This window comes from Azolla caroliniana, unplaced genomic scaffold (assembly GCF_043228905.1).
Source record: "Azolla caroliniana isolate FFs.n. ecotype wild unplaced genomic scaffold, voAzoCaro1.0.p SCAF_20, whole genome shotgun sequence".
Classification (NCBI taxonomy): Eukaryota; Viridiplantae; Streptophyta; class Polypodiopsida; order Salviniales; family Salviniaceae; genus Azolla; species Azolla caroliniana.
In genome coordinates this window covers 4679511-4697125 of record NW_028230455.1, presented here as the reverse complement: position 1 = coordinate 4697125, position 17615 = coordinate 4679511, and the positions used below count along the sequence as shown (strand labels likewise).

The 17615-nt window shown below is 44.3% G+C and overlaps 1 protein-coding gene across 2 annotated transcripts; it reads left to right on the top strand.

The window, feature by feature from the left end:
- The first annotated feature begins 381 nt into the window (after window positions 1-381).
- LOC147850837 (transcription factor MYB3R-5-like) lies at window positions 382-6843 on the top strand. Of its 2 annotated transcripts, none has more exons than XM_087335649.1 (8): window positions 382-996; window positions 1407-1461; window positions 1540-1597; window positions 1665-1759; window positions 2096-2199; window positions 2360-2488; window positions 2571-4174; window positions 6246-6843. In XM_087335649.1, the coding sequence occupies exons 1-7, from the start codon at window positions 884-886 to the stop codon at window positions 3514-3516; spliced, it is 1500 nt and encodes a 499-aa protein (XP_087191775.1). In that variant the 5' UTR covers window positions 382-883; the 3' UTR covers window positions 3517-4174; window positions 6246-6843. The 2 variants fall into 2 exon arrangements, with proteins under 2 accessions (XP_087191775.1, XP_087191776.1); XM_087335650.1 differs by having other exon boundaries at window positions 6242-6843.
- Window positions 6844-17615: the final 10772 nt, after the last annotated feature.

Sequence of the window (17615 nt, the reverse complement as noted above, 5' to 3'; positions counted from 1 at the left end):
CCCTAGCTTTGGAGAACAAATATGTATGGTATGTATGTATGTAAATGGCTCCGATGCAATCCACCAATATGGGAGGGGGAGAGTTGTTTGATATTTTTTTTGTCAATGAATTTGACCTAAGCCAAAAAAACAGAGACGAGACGACACACTCGCACAGAGTTGGGAAAAAATGACTGTTTAATTAACGGTAGGTAGGTAGGGCGGGCGGGGCATCCATCCATCCATCCATCTCTTCTTCTTCTTCTGCTTCTTCTTCTTCTTCTTCTTCTCGCCATTTGCTTTTGTTTCGATTCTCTCTCTCTCTCTCTCTCTGTTTTTGTCCGTTTCCTGTCCGCCGTCGACATCCTCTCAAGCCCTAAATTTCCATCTCTCTCTCTCTCTCTCGTCTCTCTGCACTGCCAAACCTTCATTTTCCACATCAATTAATTCTGCTTCTCTGATTCGACTTCTATTTCTACCACTAATTCTGCTTCACTGATATTCTAATATTCATTTTTCTTCTCCTTCGATCTCTCCTCCCTCTCTTGGATCAGGACCATACATCATGTATTAGAAATGAGAAAATTAGGGTTTTCTGAAAAAACTGACAATCTCTCAAACAAATTGAATACGTAGTAGTAGTATTAGTATGTATCCTATTTATACACACACATATATGTATTTGCCGGTCTGATTTGTCGCGTTTTAAAACTTCAGAAAATCGTGGGTTATTTTTGTGGATACGCACACATATATTGATTTTGCCGAATATCTCCCATTGATATTGACAATCAAAGGATTTTTTAACTGTTTCTTTCTCCTCCTCAAAAAATATAACGTCTCTTTCTTGAAGATTTCGAATAGTCAGAAAAGGAAAGATTTTCAAATCCAGAGTGACGAAGGAATGGCTGAAAACATGATGGAGATACAGAAAGGTGTAGATTCGGAGGAGAGCAAGCAGGCCCTCTCCACATCATCCATGTCTGAAGGTGGAGATATTCCTTCTTCGACTCAAGGGTATGCACAAACACACACACACACGCACGCACGCATAATTTATTAGGGTTCCGAATGTGTATATGTATGTGTGTATGCATGTATGTATTATGCATATGTGTGAAGATGTATGTGTTATGTGTATATGTGCATATTTGTGCACATGTATGATGTACGCATGCATATGCATGTAATTTGATAAAAGACCCCAAGTTTAATGTAATTTGAACATTTTAAAATAAACTTTTAAGCATTCGAGCAAACGCATAGATATCTCCAAAATTGCGTTGTTTTCGAATCAAAAACCTTCTTTTTTTCTCTGTTTTGAGGGAGAGTCCTTTTTCATCATGGTTGTAGTTTCGGCCAATTGCCTGTAATCCATGTTTCAGTCATTGTAGTTTCAGCTAATTGCCTATAATCCACATTCTCAGGCGCTCAGGTGGTCCCACAAGGAGATCTTCAAAGGGAGGATGGACTCCAGAAGAGGTGAGAATGCATCTCACCTAAGATTAAATCTTATTTTGTGCAAATGAACATAACATTTTTGCATGTGCATTGTGCCAGGATGAAATACTCAGAAGAGCAGTTCAATGTTACAAAGGAAAAAACTGGAAAAGGATAGGTAAAGGACACCACCCTTTGGTTATATGCTATGCATTTTACCTTATACATTTTCCTCTGTAATGCAGCTGAATTGCTCAAGGATCGATCTGATGTTCAATGCTTGCATCGCTGGCAGAAGGTCCTCAATCCAAATCTTGTTAAAGGACCATGGACTAAGGAGGTTAGCATTCATTATCATTTATGTTCCAAAACAGTGGAACTAAGAAAAGTCATCTAATTGTTTTTGCTAGAATATTTGCCCCAGAAGATTACATACATACATACATACTAACGCTTACATGCACAGACAGATATATGTATATATGCACCTGTATATGTGTATATTATTATATGATAATTATGATCTGCCCTTTTTTGTCATGAACTGCCAAAAGAAAAAAAGTAGCATTATATCTGGCCTTCTCGCATTCCTGTTTCTGTTAGCACCAAAAACTCATCTTGTTGCAATTATGTGAGCTCATAATTTGTGTTTGACTATGATTTTTCCTTAATTCAGGAAGACGAAAAAATAACTGAACTTGTTAGCAAACATGGGCCTAAGAAATGGTCTGTCATTGCTCGGTCTTTACCTGGTCGAATTGGGAAACAATGCCGGGAAAGGTCTGTATTGTCCTTTGAATAGACATGTCCTATGCTAGGAAGACTTTTAGCATAGTAAGCAAAGCAAGATAAATTATAACTATACATGAGAGGGGTATCATCTCCCTGTTATTCACATATACATTACCATCAGTCAACAGTTTCTTTTGATTATTTACAGATGGCATAATCACCTGGATCCGAATATAAAAAAAGATGCATGGACTCCAGAGGAGGAGTCGTCTCTGATTGAAGCTCACAGGATCCATGGGAATAAATGGGCAGAGATTGCAAAGTGTCTGCCTGGAAGGTATAGTACCGTATCAAACCTCCTATTTCTTTGCAATCCATCTTAAAGTGATTCATCTTTGGCAAGGTTTTGGTTTTTTTAGGACAGACAATGCTATCAAGAACCATTGGAACAGTTCTTTGAAAAAAAAGCTGGATCCAATGATGTTATGTGGATCCCAATCAAAGGTGATTTCATCATTTGGTGATGGAGTGATGCCATTACTCTTTGGAAAAGCTCAGTCAAAGGATATATCTGCCTCATCACACTCAGATCTAGCCTCACAGACGGAGAGGGGGAACAGAGATTTAGAAGCTAACAAAGAGTCACCCGAGTTTTCAAGAGAAAGGAATGGAAGAATGAATGTCATATCAGGAGAGACTAAAGCTTTTTTCCCTGCTAGGGAAGAAGGTAAAATTCAGCCCTCAAATCAGCTAGGAGGGTTAGATAGATGTTTAGATGGTGCACCTGTATATAACCACATAAAACCAAAAGGATCAAATGAGGCTATGAATGGCAGTCCATTATCATGCTTCTCTCGCCATCCGTCACATTCATCCATTGAGAGAGAGGTTGCTTCTCAATCTTCAACTTATATTGGATCCCCTTTATCAAGGAAATTCTTCCAGAAAGAAGGTTCAACGGACCCCTTGAGAGTATCAGACATATCTCCTACAAAAGTGGAAGTTGTGACAAATCTACCTAGCCCTTTTGATACCCAAAAGCTTGCATCACCAGTAGGTTGCTCTACTCCACTTACTTATACACGGGCCAATGAGATTAGCCCTCAAGCTCTTCTTCGTTCTGCAGCAAAGAGTTTCCCTAGTACTCCTTCGATATTGCGAAAGAGGACTCATCAAGCAGCAACAACAACTGTGCAAGCTTTATCTGCAAAGAAGAACAATATAGTAGTAAAACATGTAGATGATTGCCCTACCCGAAAAAAACTCAATGCTCTAGAAAACATTTCCGGATCAGATGACAGTACATCTACTAATAACATTACGGACCACAAGGCTCATGGGCACTCATTTTCTCCAGAAGTGTGATGAGGTATATGTATAAACAATCAATTCTCTCAAATTTATGGCATACTGTTCATGCGATGAGATAATGCAGAGGCTTTGGAACGGTCTGCATGTTTGGAGAAACATCTAACCAAGGTCCCATGTCGATTTTAAATATTCCAAAGCAGATGAGCAAGTAACAGTACATACGATTCATTGGTGTTCTAATTCCTGAAAAGTGTGATACGAAATAAGGACAAAGGCAGACATCCTCACATGTATGCCATCCTAGTTATTTCTCGGCACATGCCGTGAGTTCATTGGTGCTCAAATTCCCCAAGAGTGTAATAAGAAATAAGGAAAGGTCATACATAATTTCAAATGTATGACATCCTAGTTATTCAGCATTTCATTTGGTGGAATGTGGTGAGGTGCTGTTATGATGTGCATTGCGTTGTTGGCAAAGTATCTTGCCATTGATCAGCATTATTCTGAAATGTTCAATCAGTTTCGGTAATTATACACATTACATGCTTTGATTTTCATGGGTGATCAAATTCCCCAGAAGCGTTATAAGGAATAAGGCAAGTCAAAGATACATCCTCTCAATTTATGACATACTTGGTATACCTGGAATGGTTGGGAAAACATCTCGCCATCGATCAGCATTGATTTCCACTGCTCAGCAAGATTAAAAAAGGTACATCATTTGTGTTATTTGTATGAGTCTTGTTTGCTGCATTAACTTATGGGAGAATCACTATTTCTTGTTTGTTACTCTGGTCTTGATCAATCAAGACTAAAGATTGTAAGATGCTATGGTGCACGTGTATATGCTGCAAATATATATTTATATATAATGGGCAGCACGGAATGGGGTTTTGCAATTTCTGGTTTGAAGTTCCATATTGGATTTTGTGGGTTCCATATGTATTATATATGTTATACGTTATACACGCAATCATATATTATATGTTAGAGAATTAAATATTTTGTGGAGTGGAGAAGGCATGAAAATAACAAGAAAACAGTCAGAAAATGACTGAAAGTGGCCATAATAAATGGACACATTTCTTACAGTGGGAAGGGGTTATGTATGTATATTAGAATATTGATTGCCCCAGGATGCTTACAATTCTCAATCAATGATTAGGTTGAAAGGTGGTTTAAGGCCATTTTTTATAGGTAGCTCTGCTTGTGCATAGGTGGGATGGGGTTGCTTGCCACTTTCTCGAAATCAATATTCTTGTACCTTAGTCCTCGACCCTGACTAATCCCCCAAAACCCCATCACCCATGTGCACCTATACCAATGTACTTATCTGCTACTGGGACACATGTCCCCCTTCTTGTGACTGCTCTGCATATGGGTGATTAGCACCTATGGTAGTAGACATACCCAAAATGTCATTGCTTCTGATTGTCAACCTTACACTTAAGAACCTTCATCCTGCAATTCAGGTTGTCAAGATTTTTGACGTGATTGCCATCCTATTCCTTGCCATTATAGCTAAACATAGTTTCATAACTAATCTTCTATGTTGTTTCCAAACATCTGCTGATGAATCAACAAAAGAATGCCTATTCCTTCATGTCTTTGCTTCATAGTTATGGCATCTCTTTGTGCACCTTTTAGCGTTAACATTTCAAATTGGTTAAATATGCTTCATCTCGAAGCAGTTTAATCATTTTCTGTCAACCTCATAAAGAGCCCAGGTCCCTCCCATGGCTGTTCTCTCTTCTTTGCCATCACATGTGTGTTTTGTAGCAAATCACTTATTATACTCATGTTCACGTAGTATCATTCAGAGGGTTCTTCTCTTTCTTTCTTTAGTTCCTGTTTGGTCACGTTTCCTTGCTTTTGAAATATTCTCCTATTACTGGGGCACTTTCCCTTCTTTAATTTGGTTCCCCTTCTCCTCAGAAGGATGATTGCATGGTCCTCAAACATTTTAAGAGTTCTGATCAACCGCCTCATCTTTAAAGACCGAATGCAATCCATCAAGAAACATGAAGATCATTCCACAACTTTTCTTCTGTGAGCTTGCAAAACTTATCTGTTAATTAAACACTTCAATGAGATATACGCACCCAACCTTCTTTCACTGTTTAGCTGGGTTTATCACTCCCTTGGGCCGTTTTCAGCACGAATTTTGCAATTTGGAGTGTCTGAACACTGTTTTGTGCTCAATAAATAGCATCAAAGACAAAGAAAAGTTTCAAATTGTGCCTTCAAGGCCTCAGGAAGTTTGGTATTACATGAATGGATGAACTTCAAAAAAATCAAAACCTATGTGTGTATCCTTCATTCAAAAACCCTAAAAAACTACCTGCCCTATATGGGTGTATTTTACCTGAGCATTTCATTTCCTTTTTTCGCCCTATTTATGTTTTCTAGATATATATTCATTGCTTTGTCACACAACGTTTGACAACATAGATGTGTAGACCTTTCCTACACTTATCTCAAACTAGGATGGCCTCTAGAAGAACTTAATAGAATTTTGTTGTTTTCCCCTTTTGCTCTATAGCTTGATATACATTCGGGATCTCTTGCTTTCAGTATTGATTTGAAAACTCCCCTGTTTCTATGGTGGATACCCTTGCTATCATCTTCTCCATGATATAGCTTCTTCACATTGAGGCAATTTTTTACGTTCACACTATGCTTTACAGATATTGAAGAGCTCGTTTCTTTCTTTACTCGTGTCAAATGATTGCGTTTAATAATGTTGTTCTGACAAGACTCACATATTTTATTTTTGTAGCCAGCTATCTTGCCAAGTAATTTGGAGAAAAACATTGAAAAAAAGTCCAACCTTGTTGAAAATATCCAAAAGACTGTTTTTGCAGAACTCTGGGACTTGTGAAGCAGAAGTATTGTTTCCAGCATTTCTTCTTTCTAATATGATATTGGGATGGTGAGATTTGAGATCTGAATATGAATTGACGTGAGAAATTGCTGATGTGGGTTTGCTCTACTTTCCCATCTTCTGCATTAGACCCAGGAATTAAAATGCTAACATTATGATGAATGTCTGGTAGAGATGCATGCAGCAACAACACAATTTTACTCCCAATATGATTCCTCCAAAGACTTATGCATTGTTTTTTAAGATATTGATGGTGATGGATGACATAATGTATACTCAGCTTTTAAAAAGTATACAAGCCAAATGCCCTAGGCAAGAAACATGATACGGTTTGCTTTTATATTGTGTCTGCATTATGTAGTTGTGTATGCATGATGTGAGTATTCCAGAACCAAGCAATTTTTATTGATCCATTAGTTAGATTGAACCATGAAATCCAACATAAATTATATAAAAGTCTTATGGAAGATGTTGAGATGCATAAAGTCTTATTTGAATGCTTAGTTGCTACAATTCTATTTCTGTATTAATTTGAAAGAAAAGTTTACTAAAAGTGTTTGATTTGATAAAGAGATACTCTAATCTAGATAGTTTAATTCCGTTCATATTCAAGGTATTGAATTGGTTGTGAATCATCCACTTTATAAATTATTCTTAACCTAAACCTCAATGGTGAGGGTCAATGGTGCATATGTGATATTTCTTGCTAAATGACAAATAAAGATGATTTATGAGTTAAAAGTCACAGATTCATAGAAAAGAGGCACATCAACATGCACTAAAGAGACATAACAAACCATTTGCAAATGTATCTTAAATATAGAGTATTTCTTAATGCAAAATCAATTTTCAAATAAAGTAACTATCTTTTTCTTACATCTGATATGAAGCCCTTTTTCACATCTGTGTGCAGAAAATAAAGGAATCCCCAAATTTTACCTGTCAAGACAATATATAGGCTCCTCCATGATGTGTTTTTTCTAGGTCGTATTGCAATTGCCATGCTTTAACACATGGCATACAATAAGCTTTGATTCTTTTTAGTTTATATGGCTACGTATTTTTAGCTATTGACCTTATTAATATTTTGGTGCCTTTTGTTTGGCACAAGGAAGTTAAGACACACTAGCAAGCAATCAAAGAGTCGTCATGCTCATTCATTGAGGGTGCACAATCAAATCAGTCTAAGATAGTATGTGTAACTCTAGGCATGCATTTAGTTTTCTTGATGAAACCTTATTGCCTCTTCATTGTTTCATCTATCCTTCCTAGGATTAGAGCAAATAAATATCTTAACCAAATTTATATCCTATTGTCTCGACTCTCAACATACCAAACTAGATACTATATCAAAGCGTGCAGGAGAAGATCTATTGTCCATAAACTACAACAAATTTCCCACATTATTGTCCAATTTCAAAAGGGAAATCATTTCCTCTTATGTAACAATAGAAATGTTTGAGAAGCTACCTCTATCAAAAGCATTATTGAGAGGCCATGACTACTCCAACTTAGATAGCTTGCTATGTGTTATATACCATGAGACAATCAAGATCTTGCCATATATTTTAGGCTCTCTCATGAATGTGCTTTCTAAGGTCAAGCTTCCAATTTACCTTGTGTACACATATAGTACATAGGATATACCTCATTTTACATTCCTAAATACATTCACCATGTAATCCTCTTAATGGTCTAGAGTCTCAATCTTACCACACAAGTTTATAGGGTGAAGGTAGTGCAACACCTAATGTATGATTCGATGTACTTAATGTTTAATTTAGTTTTGAACATAAACATCACAAATTGTAGAATCATTGTAATCAAATTTATGATTGAAAAAATGAACATAAACTTATTTTACTTGACAACTCATATGTTTTTTTTTCCAAAAAAAGGTGTTGCTTTCCCATTAGTTAGGAGAGTTTTTACAGAAAGGCTATACAATGTGATTGCACAACTCACAACAAATGTATTGATTATGCCATCCACAAGTTCCAGAATATGAAAAAGCAACTATGGCGACACACATATCCTCTCATATTGTATACCTAATATAAGTAGGTACTGTTGGGAGACAGGTCCCTCCGGATGAGGAGAACCTGGCTACGGAGAGCCGGATGGTGCAGACCCGGTGAGAACCGGATGAGGAGAACCTGGCTACGGAGAGCCGGATGGTGAAGACCCGGTGAGAACCGGATGAGGAGTACCCGGCTACGGAGAGCCGGATGGTGGAGACCCGGTGAGAACCGGATGAGGAGAACCTGGCTACGGAGAGCCGGATGGTGAAGACCTGGTGAGAACCGGATGAGGAGTACCCGGCTACGGAGAGCCGGATGGTGAAGACCCGGTGAGGAGTGCTCACCGGATGAAGAGACATATTCGTAAATATGTTTCTGAGAGTCCATCGAGGCTATATTTGTAAATAGCCGAAAAGTCATATTAGTATAAATATGACTTAGGGCAAACTTGTGAAAAGGTTGTTGTTGTTGTCGTTATTCTTGTCTACGTGAGATCAGAGCGCGTAACTGTGTACAGAGAGAGAGAGAGAGAGAGGAAGAGGTCGTTGCCTCTGTTGTAACCGCCGCCTATGGCGAAGATCGTGAGCACGAGGTCGTTGCCTCTGTGAACTCACTGTTGTACATTCTAACATAGTGATAGTTTGCAGCCCGTGGGCTGCCGTGGTTTTTCCCTTAGTTTGGGTTTTCCACGTAAACATCCTGTGTACTCTCCTCTTCTTTGTGTTGTGCATCTATTTCCAGTTTTCTGTGTATGATTCTAAGCTCGGTTGTGGCCGAGCGTTGCGCATAAGGAGCGTTTTAGTTCCCGTCAAGTGGTATCAGAGCGAAACGACACAGAATATGGACGATTTGTTGGGAGGCATGTTCAAGCTCACCGGCTCCAACTACTCGGTGTGGAAGTCGAAGATGAGGGACATGCTCGTGGTTAAAGACCTCTGGCTGCCGGTTCAGTTCGGGGACAAGAGACCGAACAAAATCGACGCCGCGATATGGGAGGTGATGCACATGAAGACAACGGCGTACATACGGTGTTTCATCGACATGAGCCTGTACAACAACTTCAATGAAGAGAGCAAGGCTCATGAGCTCTGGGAGAAGATCGGCATAATGTTCCAAAACAAAAATGCTGTTAATCAGGTTTCGGTATTCCGGAAGCTAGTAAGACTCCGGTACCAAGATGGCTCCAGCATGGTGGAGCACATGAATGCCTTCTAGGGGCTGATACACCAGGCAACGTCATTGGAAGTACCTCTCGCCGACGAGGTACTAGCACTACTCCTGCTCGGTTCCCTCCCGGATAGCTGGGAGACGTTGGTTATCACTTTGGGCAACGCCGGGCCGGAAGGAAAACGGTTATCCCTAGCAAGAGTGAAGTCGAGCTTGCTGGATGAGGAGGCGCGTCGGAAAGATAAGGATACGAGCTCTGACTCCAAAGCGCTCCTTACCGAATCGGAACGCGGAAGACACAGAAACCGTAGTCCCCAGAACCGGGAGAAGTCGGGGACATGGTCAAAGTCAAGGGGGAGGCCTACTTGCTTCTATTGCGGCAAGCCGGGACACTTCCAAAAGAACTGTCGGCATTTCCGAAAAGACAAGGAAAACGACGGTACCGATTCGAAGCGGTAAAGACCGGAGGGGGTCGGACCGGAAGGGAACGACGGCAATTGCGGCAAGTGAAGAAGAGTTGATGCTCATCACTGAGGAGAGTGAGATAAACCTTGCTGGCGATGAGATGACCTGGGTGGTAGACTCCGAAGCGTCGTTCCACCTTACCCCGGACCGAAAATGCTTCTCATCCTACTCAACCGGTGATCACGGCTGTGTCTGGATGGGGAATGAAGGTACATGCCGAATTGTCGGCATAGGAGACGTGTGGCGGACAACACCAACCGGATGCAAGCTGCTGCTGAAGGATGTCCGACACGTTCCGGAGGTTCGACTGAACCTGATATCAGCCGGTCGACTAGATGATGAAGGCTACACGGGTAGCATCCAGAACGGTGTCATGAAGTTCAGCAAAGGGAGCCTGATTGTGGCTCGGGCCCGGAAGGTCAACACCCTGTACCTCATGAATGCTCGGTTATGTCTGGAGGAAGTGAACGTGGCATCCGACACTACCGGTGAGCTGTGGCACAAAAGGCTGTGTCACATGAGCGAGAAGGGGATGAAGAGGCTTGCAGACGACAACCTCATTCCAGTGAAGAACGTGCACTGATTGTCTGGCCGGTAAGCAAAACCGGACCTCCTTCCGATCAAGGCCACCGATGAGACGTAATGTGCCACTAGAGTTGGTGCATACGGATGTATGTCAAGTGGACATGAAGTCACATGCAGGATCACAGTACTTCCTGACGTTCATAGATGACCACAGCCGGAAGTTGTGGGCCACACCATTGAAGACGAAGGATCAGGTGCTATCCGTCTTCAAAGAGCTCCATGCAAGAGTGGAAAGGGAAACCGGCCGGAAACTGAAGGCAGTTCGAGCAGATAACGGAGGTGAATACCGGGGGCAGTTCGAGGAGTACTGTCGCTTGAAGGGAATCCGGCTCGAATTTACCGTGCCAAAGACGCCGGAACTAAACGGGCTGGCCAAGAGGATGAACCAGACCATAATGGAGAGGGTCCGGAGTATGCTGGCGCATGCAAAACTACCCAAGAAGTGTTGGGCTGAGGCACTGTCGACGACGACATATGTGATAAACAGATCACCCTCAGTACCCTTGGATGGAGACACGCCACAGAGAGTGTGGACCGGTAAGGAAGTATCCTACCGGCATCTGAAGGTGTTTCGGTGTCTCGCGTACGTGCATGTAGCTAAGGACCGGAGAGGAAAGTTAGATCCAAAGACTCGGCCATGCATATTCCTCAGTTACGGCAACGATGAGTTCGGCTACCGAGTGTGGGACCTGGTCGACAAGAAGGTATTCCGGAGTCGAGATATTATCTTCATGGAAGACAAGACGCTCGCCGACTGGGAGTCGGAGAAGAAGATAATGAACTCCGAGTCTACCGGTAAGGATCGATTCTACGATGAGTAGACCCAACCAGCAAGAGACCGGTTAGCACTCGAGGAACCAGCAGGTTATGGTGAGGATACCGAACCGGTAGAAGAAGAAGTAGAGGAAGCTGATACCGGAACCGGCCAAGACCCCGAATTGGATTCGGATGAAGAAGAAATAGAGGAGCCGGTTACCAAAGCCTAGAGACGGAGATATCCTCTCAGAGAGAGAAGGGCCCCCCGGAGATTTCCGGATGCAGAGCATCTGCTACTAACCGATGAGGGGGAGCCAGAAAGCTTCGAAGAAGCGAAGGATGACACCCACAGCCACAAATGGTTAAGTGCCATGCAGGACGAGATGGATTCCTTGCATGAGAACCATACGTACGAATTGGTGAAGTTGCCGAAAGGAAAGCGAGCACTCCGAAATAAGTGGGTGTACAAGGTGAAACCGGGAGATGCCGGCAACCCCCCAAGATACAAAGCCAGGATCGTGGTGAAGGGGTTCCAACAGAAGAAGGGTGTGGACTTCGACAAGATATTGGCCCCGGTAGTAAAGATGACCTCCATCCGGACGGTACTGAGTATAGCGGCAAGCATGGACCTCAAGGTAGAGCAGCTGGACGTGAAGATGACATTCCTTCACGGCGACCTCGAAGAGGAGATCTACATGCAACAACCGGAAGGATTCGTGGAGAAAGGGTAGGAGCACCTGGTATGCCGGTTGAAGAAGAGCCTGTACGGACTGAAGCAGGCTCCCCGACAATGGTACCGGAAGTTCGACTCCTTCATGGCCGATCAAGGGTACCACAAGACGCAGGCCGATCACTGTGTGTATGTGAAGAAGTTTGAAGGAGGCGACTTCCTGATACTCCTTCTGTACGTGGACGACATGTTGATCGTCGGACGGGACCAAGTCAAAATACGGATGCTGAAGAAGGCTCTCAACCGGACCTTCTCAATGAAAGACTTGGGTCCGGCAAGACAGATGCTGGGGATGCATATCATCCGGAACCGGTCAATGAAGCAATTGTGGCTGTCACAGGAGAAGTACGTGACAAAGGTGCTTCAGCTGTTCAACATGACAAACTGCAAGTTATCCGGTAAGCAAAGCCCGAAGACGAAAGCAGAGAAGGCAGATATGATGAAGATTCCATATGCCTCTGCCGTCGGGAGCTTAATGTACGCAATGGTGTGTACCCGACCGGATATAGGATACGGAGTCGGAGTGGTGAGCCGGTTTATGAGCAATCCCGACAAGGAGCACTGGAACGCGGTCAAATGGATACTCCGGTACATGAAGGGCACTTCAAATATGTGTCTCCGATTCGGCTCCGGAAAACCTCAACTTGACGGTTTTACCGATTTAGACATGTCGGCTGATGTGGATACCAGCCGGTCTACATCCGGGTATGTAATGACTGACGGGAACTGGTTGTTCCTTATGCGCAATGCTCGGCGACAACCGAGCTTAGAATGATACACAGAAAGCGGGAAATAAAACGCGACACAAAGAAGAAGAAAATACACAGGAGGTTTACGTGGAAAACCCGAACTGAGGGAAAAACCACGGCAGCCCACAGGCTGCAAACTATCACTATGATGAAATGTACAACAGTGAGTTTACTGAGGCACCGACCTCGTGCTCACAGATCTTCGCCACAGGCGGCGGTTACAACAGAGGCAACGACCTCTTTCTCTCTCTCTCTCTCTCTCTGTACAGTTACGCACACACTCTATTCTTGCAACAACAAGAATGACAACCACAACAAAAAATTTGCCCTAAGTCATATTTATACTAATATGACTTTTTGGCTATTTACAAATATAGCCTCGATGGACTCTCAGAAACATATTTACGAATATGTCTCTCCATCCGGTTCTCACTGGGTTTGTACCATCCGGTTCTCCGTAGCCGGGTACTCCTCATCCGGTCTTCACCTGGTCTGTATCATCCGGCTCTCCGTAGCCGAGTACTCCTCACCGGGCCTGCACCATCCGGCTCTCTGTAGCCGGGTACTCCTCATCCGGTTTTCACCGGGTCTGTATCATCCGACTCTTCGTAGCCGAGTACTCCTCATCCGGTTTCGGCCTCAGCCGAGTTTGTTTATCGACACTGTTCTTCTCCCTTCCCATCCGGAGGGACCTGTCTCCCAACAATGACATATGCAGGGGGAGCTGTTTCGTGGCAGCCGAGGCTGCAGAAGACGGTTGCATTGTCAACCACGGAGGCGGAGTACATGGCGGCTGTGGAAGCCGGCAAGGAAATATTATGGATGAGGGACTTCATCGGAGAGCTCGGTATCCGGCAAGATGAATACCGGCTCTATTGCGACAGTCAAAGTGCCATCCACCTTGTTAAGAATGTGGCCTACCATTCCCGGACAAAGCATATCCAGCGAAGGTATCACTGGATCCGGGAAAGAGTAGATGACCAGGAGTTCGCGCTGACAAAGATCCACACGGCCGAGAACGGGTCAGATATGTTGACCAAAGTGTTGATACCCGACAAGCTGGATGCATGCCGGAAGCGGATCGGACTAGTAAGACACCCCATGCTGGAGTGAAGGGGGAGTTTGTTTGGAGATAGGTCCCTCCGGATGAGGAGTACCCGGCTACGGAGAGCCGGATGGTGAAGACCCGGTGAGAACCGGATGAGGAGAACCTGGCTACGGAGAGCCGGATGGTGAAGACCCGGTGAGAACCGGATGAGGAGTACCCGGCTACGGAGAGCTGGATGGTGCAGAACCGGTGAGAACCGGATGAGGAGAACCTGGCTACGGAGAGCCGGATGGTGAAGACCCGGTGAGGAGTGCTCACCGGATGAAGAGACATATTCGTAAATATGTTTTTGAGAGTCCATCGAGGCTATATTGGTAAATAGCCGAAAAGTCATATTAGTATAAATATGACTTAGGGCAAACTTGTGAAAAGATTGTTGTTGTCGTTATTCTTGTCTGCGTGAGATCAGAGCGCGTAACTGTGTACAGAGAGAGAGAGAGAGAGAGAGAGAGAGAGAGAGAGAGAGAGAGAGGAAGAGGTCGTTGCCTCTGTTGTACATTCTAACATAGTGATAGTTTGCAGCCCATGGGCTACCGTGGTTTTTCCCTTAGTTTGGGTTTTCCATGTAAACATCCTGTGTACTCTCCTCTTCTTTGTGTCGTGCATTTATTTCCAGTTTTCTGTGTATGATTCTAAGCTCGGTTGTGGCCAAGCGTTGCGCATAAGGAGTGTTTTAGTTCCCGTCAGGTACATAGTGCTATAAAGACATATTTTCAAAAATAGTGACATCCATCGCCGACTGGCATGAACCCGATCCCTCGGTAACGGTGGGAAAATCTAGGGAAATGGGCAAGAACGAAGATGTGCAACGACTTGCACATGCACATACGAAAAATTGTAAATAACAATAAATAAAGAAGGGTGGGGGGGAATGCAAGGTGCTAAAGTGCACCAAAGGGTTAGAGAGGTAGATGTGATGTGTCCTTTGGTGCACATACACACGTTGTAAGGTAGGTAGTAGGTAGTGGTGGTGAGTGTAAGAGATTAAAGGGGAGTTAATGTACCATTCTCCTAAAATTGAGGCATATATCCTCCTCTTAAAAAGGAGGGGAATATTTTGGCCCCTTTGTTGTAAGGTCCCTCCCTTCTTGGACTATAAAAGGAGGTGAGGGGGCTCTTCATGAGGGGGGGATTTTGGTCTTTTGGGGAGCAACATTAGGGTTTTGTTTTTCCTACTCCGACTACGGTGCAAGGCCTCCATTCGTGGTTGGGAGTCCGAGAGCTCCCCGACTGGTGGCTTGCCTGTTGGGTTGTAGTACCCCACTTCGGTATTGATCGGCTCGATGCCGTGGGTGTAATCATTCTTGTTAAATGCATATATGAATATATAGCCTTACGTATCGTGTTTGTACCTGTTAGTCATTCTCCCTCTCCCTCTCTCTTTAGTGGTATCTTTGAATGTATCCCTCCCCCTCTCTCAATCGGTTGCATCCGGCACTAGATACCGATGAAGCTTGGTTCTCCTGTCACCGTTTCTCCCTGGTTCAGGATCCCGGTGGTTCCGCTTGAGCCGATCCGCAAGCTGCAGATATCCGCGACATCTTTTGGTGAACCAAACGTGAAAGGGCAGGAGGGGAGGAAGAGGATGGAAGACAAAGACTTCGCGGAGGTGAAGACAAGGATAGTGGTGGACTTCAGACGGGCGAAGTTGAAAGGAGATGCGACGCAACAAGCTATCAAGTGTGTGGTTGATCAAGTCGACCGTTTCAATAGGGACAGAGTCCCATTCTATTTGGAAGCCTAAAATGCCGAGATGACGATAAAGGATGTGGATGAGGTGATGAGGCTAGAGTACTTCTATCGGGTGGTGGTTGTACGTATACACGGGGAGGTAAAGAGGCTTTAAGAAGCTCATAGTTCATGGGAGGCCTTCCAAGATGCGTTGTTGGAGGCATTGGCTATGAGAGGCCGAAGGGACGAGGCCGACACAAGTTCGACCAGTGGGTGGCATCGACGAAGGCCCATTGAAGCGTGATGAAAGAATTCCTAGAGTTCGAGTGGCGCTTTGCTTGGCTATTGGAGCAGGAACAAAGACTGGTGGGGGTGGATAAGGTCCTCTTATTTGTAAAGTTGATCAAACAAAAGGAATATATGGCCATCTAGCTCGAACTTGAAGAAGACGATGTTGCAAATGACCTCACCAAGGACTGGATAGAAGTTGAGAAGGTATGCCAACGGGCAAGAAGCGGATGAGACCCTTGCTGGACACGACACGACCTGTGAGCGGTCAAAAGAGGGTGACGTGTGACGACGTGACATCATAATAGGAAGAGGGTGCGCTGCGGGAGGGTTGGACGGTGCTTGACATTGAAGCCTTGATCAGGGAAGCTTACGAGATCTTGAGGACAATGGTCAATGACAAAGAAAGGTCCGATACACAATTGGACTCGAAAGGACTGGAGGATGAGGAGGAAGTCGCCTCCTTGGGTAAGAAGGACGGGGCCTATACGGAGGAGCATGGTATGAAGGTACCATAGGAGAGGGTGTGGACCAAGTCACCCTCTCGTCTAGTGGAGGAAAGAAGGCTGAGGAGAAGACCGGGAACAGTGGAGCGATGGAGGCCGCTTCGGAAGACGACGGATGTTTCGGGACACGATTGTCCGGAACATCAAGCAGAGGAGATGCAAGCATAGTCGAGGCTTGCGATCAGGGATGGAGAGGAGCAAATAGCCTCGGACAACGATGTCAACGGGGTGACTATGGAGAAGGGGTCGGCGAGCGATAGTGCCGAAACTTTCCCCACACCAGTTCTAGAGATTGCGGTGGTTGTGCTCGAGACCAACGTGAGACCAGAGAGACGGAAGGTGGTGGTGGGAAAGCGGAGGCACGAGATAGAGACAAGGATGACGAGGGTTGATTGCGGACAAGAGGATCCCTCAACACCGGTTCCGGAGACTTCGACAGTTGTGCCCATGTGCCAACGTGAGACTGAGGAGATGGGAGGTGGTAGCGAGGAGGCATGGCATGAAGGCATCAAAAACGGAGGAAAGGAGATGTCCTGTGAGGAGGCCAAGGTCGAAGCTGCGGTAGACCTTGATGAAGAGGTAGGAGGCGACAAGGTATAGGGAGTCGGAAGCCGATTCGATCAGAAGGTGATCGGGCCGGATCCGATCCGAAAAGGGGCCGACTTAACCAAAACCGATCGGTCGAATCCAAATAGGAAGAAGGCTGACTCGATCAAAACCATTCGGTCGGATACCGTTCAGCCGAATCCAACTCAACCGAAAGAGGGCCTGGACAAAAACTAACTAAACCGGAAGATGATCAGCCATGACCAATCTAGATAGAAGTCAAGCCGGCCCAGTCAGTGGTTGAAGCAGTTGAGGCCGGTGAACATGGAGAGGAGGTTGAGCGAGCATGATGACCACGAAGAGAAGAACCGAGGACGGAAAGAAGCCTCCATACCTAATCTCAAAACTTTGGCGGTTGCGGATCAATGAAAGACCGGAGAGATAGAGGGTGGCGACGAGGAGTCAGAGGTCATAGCAGGCGAGGTACCGAAGTGGTCGAATGGAGCGTTATGGTGGATGATGGGGGCCAAGTAGGCCAACCGGATTGGAAAGGTGTTCCTGGGGCCAATATGGCAATACCAGAGGCTACGAAGGACACTAAAGTGTTGAGAAATCGTTGTGGAATTAATCGCAATAATCAGACGAAGTTGAAATACGAATTATAAAAATGTCAAAAA